The 10,209-nt window shown below is 43.0% G+C and overlaps 1 protein-coding gene across 3 annotated transcripts in view; it reads right to left on the bottom strand.

Moving 5' to 3' along the window:
• Window positions 1-10,209, bottom strand: part of syn3 (synapsin III) — a gene marked incomplete at both ends in the record, with an annotated part of 94,806 nt that overhangs the window by 56,851 nt on the left and 27,746 nt on the right. For all 3 annotated transcript variants that reach the window (XM_083757559.1, XM_083757560.1, XM_083757561.1), the window contains 2 exons: window positions 7,919-8,011; window positions 8,745-8,901. In XM_083757559.1, coding sequence (XP_083613685.1) covers window positions 7,919-8,011; window positions 8,745-8,901 — 250 coding nt within the window. The remainder of the gene's footprint in view (window positions 1-7,918; window positions 8,012-8,744; window positions 8,902-10,209) is intronic.

Below are 10,209 nucleotides of genomic sequence, written 5' to 3'. Positions count from 1 at the left end.
CCAAGGAAACAAAAACGCTGTCCTTTGTTACTCCTTAGTACTGCCGGGACTCGTAAAACTCAGTGTCCCAGAGTGACCGACCGACCGACCGCTCCTTATTTTTTTAAAGGAGAGTGTGAAAGAAAAAACAACCAGGAAAACAAAAAGACCAGGTGCCAAGAGTCTACACAGTCTACACAGGAGAGAAGACCCTTTTTTGTTGCCTCTCTCTGTGTTTCTCTCTGTCTCTCACTGTGTGTGTGTGTGTGTGTGTGTGTGTGTCTCTGTGTGTGTGTGTGTGTGTGTGTGTGTGTGTCTCTCTCTCTCCCTCCCTCCTCCTCTCTCTTTCTCCCTCTCTCCCTCTCTCCCCCCCTCTCTCCCTCTCTCTCTGTCTCCCTCTCTCTCTCCCTCTCTCCCTCTCTCTCCCTTTCTCCCTCTCTCCCCCCTCTCTCTTTCTCCCTCTCTCCCCCCTCTCTCCCTCTCCCCCTCTCTCCCTCTCTCCCCCCCTCTCTCCCTCTCCCCCTCTCTCTTTCTCCCTCTCTCTCCCCCCTCTCTCCCTCTCTCCCCCCTCTCTCCCTCTCCCCCTCTCTCCCTCTTTCTCCCCCTCTCTCCCCCCTCTCTCCCTCTCCCCCTCTCTCTTTCTCCCTCTCTCCCCCCGCTCTCTCCCTCTCCCTCTCTCTCCCTCTCTCTTTCTCCCTCTCTCCCCCCTCTCTCCCTCTCTCCCTCTCTCTCTCCCTGTATTTTCCGAGTAGAGTCCCGGCCTGCTCCAGTGTGTTTGTTGCGTTGAAAAGGTCAAAAGGACGGTCAACAGAAAGACACAAGGACCTTTTAAAGCTATACCCAACACCGCCTAATGGGGGCGGCGGCGCGTTAACACAAAAAAATAACGTCAATTAGGCTCGACTATATGAACGCACACAGAATAACTATTCCTTACATCCGGGCCTACATTCCCTAGACTTCGTTCAACAGGTGTTATCGACGGTATACTAATGAAGGCTCTGTTCCATTCAGTGTGGTTCTGGTTCTAGTGCTTCTGGAACCTTTTTTTTTTTTTTTTAGGAGAAAAACTGATTTTTTTTATCCAAAATGAGTTAAACCCATTTTGACCTGAGATCAGATTCTAAAAATGTCTTCTACATCCAGACAGTTTTCTGAAAAAGCTGTGTTTCTATGTCAGTCGCTCTTCGATTTTTCAAAAATAGCAGACCTACAAGCTCTTAGCGCGCCACTCGGTGGCGCGCTATGAGCTTGTAGATCTGCTATTTTCCAATAGCTAAAGCATAGCATAATGCTAACACCAAAAGGGGTTCCCGCCCCAAAATGGATTAATAGCACAGGCAGGTTCTTCAGATACTAGAAGAGCATGTCTGAAATAAATGTCAAAGCTGAAATGTAAACATGAAACGAATGCTTAAACATGTAACTATAGGTGTAATGTTTGAGTCCACAGAAGTGAACCTTAACTCGCCGTTTCTCTGCAAGACATTACTCTACAAAGCCATATCTCCAAAACTGGTGGGTCAAACTGAACAACCAATATGTCAATTTGAAGCTATGATTCCGTGCTTTCACATGACATGGAAAAACAATGTGTAGGCTAGTGGCCCGGAAGTAGGAATAGTTATCCAGTGTGCGTAGAGAGAGAGCCTACCGGTAGACACAGAGCTATAGCATTCTTGCGGTCCAGCACAAACTGTCAAGAGGAAGTTGGTTTTATCGATACAGACACACCTGAGGTTTATAAATATATGCTCTATTAAAGTTATAGCTATTTTTTTTCCAGAGAAAGGGTTTATATATTATTATGGTATTTAATAATGTTTATTTTGTTTCACAGTGAAGTATATTATATATAATATGTATTATGTTGTCACAGTCTACGACGCTGTAACTTTATGTTTGTCTATTTATGGATGATAGAATCTCTGCTTCCCTGAACGTCGGCAACACGTAAACCGCTATCCTTGTGATTATATCGCAACTCTAAAATCGGAGAACCCTCCAACGACCACGTATATCGGATCAAAACCAAAACACACACCAAGACGGCTGGTATTCGTACAGTATGGACACTTAAAGAGTATATATGAATAGAGACGGCACCCGGAGGAAACACTGAGGCGAGAAATGGACATAGTGGCCGGATTTGGTATTGCAGCTCGGGGCCAGCGCTGGTCCGTTGACTATCATTGCGCATACGTTCATGTTATTGGGGCCATGACACGTGAACGCTATAAGTTTCATACGTGAACGCGTGAAATGATAGTCAACGGCACAGCGCGTTCACGATTTGGCCCGATCCATCCCAGAATGCACTCTGTTCCTACACCGGAAGGAGGAGTGAAATCGCCTCATGCGCTTTTGAGCAACTTAAGGAGGAGAAATCCGGTGCCGTCTCTATTCGTATATACTCTTAAGTTTGGACACGGCCGGGGAAACAACCTAATCCTTTGCAGAGAGACCGTTATATATTTTTTATTTTTTTGTTGCTGTACATACATGACATAAGCTATAAGAACGTTTTCCTCTTATCCACCAGGCTGAAACCCTCCCTGTGCTCCGTTTATTATTACTTTATACAGCCGATTGTCCAGAACCGTCCACTGACCGCCCACTGATGGTACTTTAGCTCCGCCAGTGTTGTTTTTGGCAGCACATTTCCATTTTAGTTTTAGTGATAGTCTCTTGAATAGTTTTCACTTAGTTTTAGGTCACATTTTAGTCACCCGGGAATGTTTTAGTGTTAGTCTAGTTTTAGTCGACTAAATATCATAAGGTTTTAGTCGACTAAATCTACAGGTGATTTAGTCGAATACAATGCGTTTTGGCAGCCCTTTGATGCTGTCGTAATGGCTGATTTTATACTTGCTGGAAATAGCCGATCTACAAGCCCACGGCGATCGGCTATTTTAAGCATACACGCGTAAAATGGCTTCTACTGGATCTCTTGTCCATTAGTCCCTTCCTAACATTTTAGTCTAGTTTTTATTTGTTGACGAAATCGTCAGTATATTTAGTGTTAGTTTTAGTCGTCATAGCTTGGTTTTGATTTAGTTTCCATTTATTTTTCGTCTTAGTTTTAGTCGACGAAATCAACACTGGCGGTCGCCCCCTCTGGTACTCACGTAGAGGGTCAGGTTGCGTAGCCTGGCTTTGGTCACATGACGTCGATTCAACGCCATGTCGTCTGGAGGCAAAAGCCAGGCTATTATATATGTTTCGCCCCCATATTCACCGAAGGCATGAGCAGAGGTTTTTCAAAACAAACAATAATGTATTTTGTAAGTGTATATATTCCATATTTTGTATCGAGCAAAGAAAAGAAAATAACATTGTATTGTTGTCACTCCAGTAGACTGTTCTATGGTTACCTGTTCCATGGTTCACTCCAGTAGACTGTTCTATGGTTTCACTGTTCCATGGTTCACTCCAGTAGACTGTTCTATGGTTTCACTGTTCCATGGTTCACTCCAGTAGACTGTTCTATGGTTTCACTGTTCCATGGTTCACTCCAGTAGACTGTTCTATGGTTTCACTGTTCTATGGTTTCACTGTTCCATGGTTTCACTCCAGTAGACTGTTCTATGGTTTCACTGTTCTATGGTTTCACTGTTCCATGGTTCACTCCAGTAGACTGTTCTATGGTTACACTGTTCCATGGTTCACTCCAGTAGACTGTTCTATGGTTTCACTGTTCCATGGTTACACTGTTCTATGGTTTCACTGTTCCATGGTTCACTCCAGTAGACTGTTCTATGGTTTCACTGTTCTATGGTTTCACTGTTCTATGGTTCACTCCAGTAGACTGTTCTATGGTTTCACTGTTCCATGGTTCACTCCAGTAGACTGTTCTATGGTTACACTGTTCCATGGTTCACTCCAGTAGACTGCTCTATGGTTTCACTGTTCTATGGTTTCACTGTTCTATGGTTCACTCCAGTAGACTGTTCTATGGTTTCACTGTTCTATGGTTTCACTGTTCCATGGTTCACTCCAGTAGACTGTTCTATGGTTTCACTGTTCTATGGTTTCACTGTTCCATGGTTCACTCCAGTAGACTGTTCTATGGTTTCACTGTTCTATGGTTTCACTGTTCCATGGTTCACTCCAGTAGACTGTTTTATGGTTTCACTGTTCTATGGTTTCATTGTTCTATGGTTTCACTGTTCTATGGTTCACTCCAGTAGACTGTTCTATGGTTTCATTGTTCTATGGTTACACTGTTCTATGGTTCACTCCAGTAGACTGTTCTATGGTTTCACTGTTCTATGGTTTCACTGTTCTATGGTTTCACTGTTCTATGGTTTCACTGTTCTATGGTTTCACTGTTCTATGGTTTCACTGTTCTATGGTTACACTGTTCTATGGTTCACTCCAGTAGACTGTTCTATGGTTACACTGTTCCATGGTTCACTCCAGTAGACTGTGCTATGGTTACACTGTTCCATGGTTCACTCCAGTAGACTGTTCTATGGTTACACTGTTCCATGGTTCACTCCAGTAGACTGTTCTATGGTTACACTGTTCCATGGTTCACTCCAGTAGACTGTGCTATGGTTACACTGTTCCATGGTTCACTCCAGTAGACTGTTCTATGGTTACACTGTTCCATGGTTCACTCCAGTAGACTGTTCTATGGTTACACTGTTCCATGGTTACACTGTTCCATGGTTCACTCCAGTAGACTGTTCTATGGTTACACTGTTCCATGGTTCACTCCAGTAGACTGTTCTATGGTTACACTGTTCCATGGTTCACTCCAGTAGACTGTTCTATGGTTACACTGTTCTATGGTTTCACTGTTCCATGGTTCACTCCAGTAGACTGTTCTATGGTTTCACTATTCCATGGTTTCACTGTTCCATGGTTCACTCCAGTAGACTGTTCTATGGTTTCACTGTTCCATGGTTCACTCCAGTAGACTGTTATATGGTTTCCATGTGTTTTCCAGTGCAGTATATATAAATATCTCTTCAGTCATTCCTGATGTCAGACCCCATCATGTTCTGTTTCCCACTGGGCCATCTCTATGTCAGTAAGTACTTTAGTGTATTATTCATGTATGTGTAAATATACAGCTTAACACAGAAACACGTTGGTCCACTCGAGCCCGAGTGCATTTACAAAAAAATGAATTTAAAAAAAAGAAGAAAAAAAGGAATCTGGCTAAATGACTGTCTGCCAAACCCATTCATTGAACCCAATAAGACCCGAGAGACCGGATTCTATACAGAATGTCTTCTAAATCCTGACAGTTTTCTGAAAAACGCCATCAGTGCTCAAACGCTTTCATGTCAAGGACCCACAGAATTATCTGTAAATGGCCACGGACCCCCGTTTGAAATAATGTTGCCCCCCCCCCCCCCCCCAGAAGCAAATATTTGAGTAAAATACATTTGCTGTGTAAGATTTGCAGACATAGTCACGATTAATGATCTGATATTTTTTTAACAGCTAAAGTTGAAAAAAATAATTATAATTATTTAAATAAATAAATATAATTATTTACTATAGTCCTAATAAACCACAGGAAATTACATCTGGCCACAGAAGATCACAGGATCTACTGAATGTGAAGGTAGCCTACTGCAAGGCTTATACTGTGTGTATAGGCTCAATATGTCAGTTTGTCACATTCAATAGATCCTGTGATCTTTTGTGGCCAGATGTAATTTCTTGGGGTTTATTAGGACTATAGTAAATAAATAAATAAATTGGCATATTATTTTGTAAAAAAAATACATATTTAGCCCCATGCTCGAATGCCCCCGCCCCCCTGTCAAAAACTGCTAAAATTCCCAAAACGAGAGAAAGCAGCAAATAAAAGAAAATTAACTCTCACCTTTTAGTTTCTCTAATAACAACCTAAAACATGAACCTTGGTTGAAAAAAAAATTAAGTTGTCCTTTAAAGATGCGTCCTCAGGTCAAAATGTGTTCAATGAACCGCGGTTGAAAACGGATCTGTAAAGATCCGTTTGTAGGCGCTCTGGAGTTAAAACCGCCACAGAGTGTCACAGTGCGCAGGCTGTGCGTATGTACACTGATTTCCTAGTGGGGGAGGGGTTGCTGAAAATGTCTGACTTAATTTCTGTGTTTTATATTTTTATAATAAAGATTTCATGGAAGAAAAAAGAAAACAGGCCGTGTCTGTGTGCATCGTTTTCTTATGTGTGACAATAGATTCACCTTTAGCTAAGCCCCGCCCCTCTCCCACTCAGCCACTCCCACTTAAGACACTTTCCAGCAAGGCTCATTCATGTAAATATCATGGATTTCACACATTAAATACTGGTTCATTTTTGGAACCTAGACCTTCAAAATCTCTTTCAAATAATGCACTGGAAAAATATAGTGCGTGGCATTTCTTTTTTTAAACAATGTTTTATAATATAGGAAAACTACTGGTGGAGAAGTTTGTCTAACCCATGTTATGCTTAAGTTGTGATTGGACCGTTTGCAGTTTGGGGAGGGGCTTAGCTATAGGTCAATTCTGCTCTCCGTATTATCTCTATTTCAGCCAGATGTAAATTTAGTCGACTAAAATCCTATGATTTTTTGTCGACTAATACTAGACTACTAAGACATTGCAGGTGACTAAAATGTGAATAAAACTAAATGAAAACTATTCAAGAGACTACGACTAAAACTAAAATCTAATTTTGCTGCCAAAAACAACACTGGTCCGGACAGTGTGTTACTCATATTAAACTTAATCAGCACTGTAAAATATGTAATCTGAAAACATTATAGAAATAAGCCACCGTCTCTCTGTAAACAAACTCAACACACGCGCGTGTAGTGGAGCTACGTCCCATACCCTGAAGGGATGCGACCTTCCGATTGGTTCAGAAAAACACACAGCTTTCCATTTCAGAGTGAAACTACAAAAAGAAATGCTCCAAATAGCCATTGCACACCGAATTATTCAAAATAAAGGCGCTAGTTCTGATCTCTCTCTAGAAGCGTTGAAGGAGCATTCAGTGATTTGGTACCTTTAATATTTCAAGATGCTTGGTTAAGTCAGAAATGATGACAAAACCGCGGCGTAGATTCAGAGAGAAGAGACAGTTCTGTCGGGCCGTGAACCAGGTAGTGAACGGCTGCGCGCATGGTGCGCAAAACATGGCAATGATCGCTGCGGTTTTATATCATTAAAGAAAGAACCTAAGACGTGCCCACATGCCTTCCTTTTCTCCGGAGGCTCAGACCTTTTGGTGTGAGTAGAAACATAATGCTGATCTTCTATAGAGCTAGTATATAGAGTCCATCCTAAGGTATATGGCATCACCAGTTGGTTTGGAAACCTAACTGTAAAGTGCAAATCTGAGATCCTTAGATTAGCCAAAATGGCAGGGAAGATCATGGGTACATATATGTCTACAGTACACCTCCGATCACCCCCCAGGTCATCTTTGAGCAGGCCACCATTGGACAGGTTAAGAACATTGTGTCTGACCCATTCCCATGTACTATACCCCGAGTATCGGCTAATGCCATCAGGTAGGAGGTACGAGGTCCATGCATGCAAATACAATAGGTACAAGCATTCCTTTGTCCCTCTGTCAATCACACTCCTTAACAGAGTCCTTGCAGAGGGCAGACAGGGTAGGGGTCGAAGGTTTTGAGGTGATGTTGCACTAGGTATGTTGGTGTGTGGTATTTTAATGTTGTACGGGTCACTATGTGCCTTTGTTGTCTTGTATTGTATTGTATTCTATTGTATTGTATTGTATTGTATCTGTATGCTGCAGGGTGGGTCCTTGGGGTCCAAGACAAATTTCTCCTCCGGGAGACAAAATAAAGAAACCTTGAACCTTGAACCACCAATATAAAGATGTGTGGAGATGTCTTGAGCACTTGAGCTGTTTTAAGGGACATTTGGGGGGTATACTATCGCTAGCGCCCCCTGGCGGTGGTTGAGTTAAGGGACTCACCAGCATCTGCGCGTGGCTGGGGTAGAAGGTCTGCTCGTTGAGGGGGAAGGTCTCTGGACCCAGAGAGTGATACATCTTGATCATGTGAGAAAACTGCAAGCAGGGAAGAAAACACAACATCAACCCATTTATTTAGGAGTCAATTCAGAATCAATAATGACCCCTGAGTTCTTTACTGTACTGTTACTTTCTACAGTCAGGTTGCCCAGTCTGCTTATTATTGATTCTTAACTGCTCACTAGAACAGAGTATGATAACTTCTGTCGTAAGGCTCATTCATAGTCTGGATTTTCGGTGGTGAGGTGACCACCGCTCCGGTGGTGAGCTGAATTAACGTTGAGCGGTGGTGAGTAAAAACAGAGAGAAGGGCTGGGGCGGTGGCGGTGGTTTAAAAAAAAGTCCCCCCCATTATGTGTTGCCTAGGTCTGAAAAAAAACCCAGTAACATTATGAAGTACATTTGTGTGAGGTCACTGAGATGTACTTCATGTTGTTACAGATGTCTTTCCAGACCTCCAGTTCTAGGCAACACAGAATGTGTTGACTTTTTTATTATATCCACACAACTCTAAGGTATATATTAATGACAGTAAAATGTTGAAAATGAGTGGAATCCCGTAGTCACTATTCATTGATTCACTGGGACACAAAAAAAGGTCTCACTGTCCTCGGGTTGAATATTGATATTAAAATGGGATTAATCGAGATTAATGAATTACAAACTTCTAATGAATTAATCAAAATGTTTAATAGAGTCCCAGCCCTAATTAAAATAGATGTGTTCCCTCCATTATAAATTAAAACAGACGTGTTCCCTCTATACTCACCACCCATGGCTTGCTGCAGAAGTTGTAGAGGGAGAACAGGGAGTTGCTGCCGGGGACCCCCCCAAAGTGCATGCCCATGAGCAGGCTGCGGTGGTCCTCTCCGGGCGTCATGCTGTAGGCGTGCTGGCGCACCAGCACAAAGTCAGGCTTGAAGGACCTGATGGGGGGGGGGGGGGGTCAGTGTTAACTTGGTTTAGTTATCTGAATAATTTTTTTATAGCGCTTTTCCAAGTGCTCAAAGCGCTTTACAACGGTTCATTCATTCCTACGTTGGGAGGTGAAGCGGCGAACAGTCGACGCCATACATGGGGGGGGCCCCACCTTCACTTAACCCATTCTGACCTGAGATCAGATTTCATACGAGGTTTCCACTGGACACACACTGGTCTGATGAACCCATTCTGACCTGAGATCAGATTCTAAAAATGTCAGTCGTCAGTCATCATGTCAACGACATGATGCTAACACCAAAATGGGTTCCCGTACAGAATGGGTTAACGGTTTAACCCATTTTGGGGCAGGAACCCCTTTTGGTGTTAGCATTACGCTATGCTTTAGCTATTGAAAAATACCAGATCTACAAGCTCATATCGCGCCACCGAGTGGCGCGCTACGAGCTTGTAGGTCTGCTATTTTTGAAAAATCGAAGAAACACTGACATAGAAACATAGCTTTTTCAGAAAACTGTCAGGATGTAGAAGACATTTTTAGAATCTGATCTCAGGTCAGAATGGGTTTAACTGCTTGTGACGGAATGTTCCGCCAGAAGGAATCCAAACGGCATGCAGCTTCTTCTGGCGTAATGTTCCGTCTGATAAGCTTTATTATTGATATCACACCGGATCGCTGATTTCTATTTTTTTAATACATTCTTTCCTTCTTTAGCGATCCTAGACCAGGTTGCACGACCGCGCTGCCGTCCACCTCCCATTATACAGGCTGAGTAAAAAGCGGAATAACTCCTAATCTCCGTGGTTTGGATAAAACGTGCGATGTTCGGAAGGTCTTTGCTGATTATCCGGTGGTCTAGACGGAAACATTGGCTTCATTTTTAGCTCGCTAGCATTGACGCTAATTATTTAGGGATTTGGGAGGGGGGGGGCAGACAGGGGCTCGTTCATTACAGTTCCTTTAACCCATTTTGACTTGAGATCAGATTCTAAAAATGTCTTCTACATCCCGACAGTTTTCTGAAAAAGCTATGTTTCTATGTCAGTCGTTCTTTGATTTTTCAACTCGTAGCGCTATTTTTCAATAGCTAAAGCATAACATAATGCTAACACCAAAAGGGGTTCCCGCCCCAAAATGGGTTAAGACAGAAAGCCACCCGCATGGTGAACTCAGTGTGTGCGTGCGTGCGTGCGTGCGTGCGTGCGTGCGTGCGTGCGTGCGTGCGTGCGTGCGTGCGTGCGTGCGTGGGTGTGGCGAGGGGGATCAGACAAGGATCTGCTAATGTAATCTCCAT

Source organism: Protomyctophum parallelum, assembly GCF_964188405.1.
Source record: "Protomyctophum parallelum genome assembly, chromosome: 22".
NCBI lineage: Eukaryota > Metazoa > Chordata > Actinopteri > Myctophiformes > Myctophidae > Protomyctophum > Protomyctophum parallelum.
Note: the sequence above shows the minus strand (reverse complement) of the source record. Positions and strands in the feature narration are given on the sequence as shown.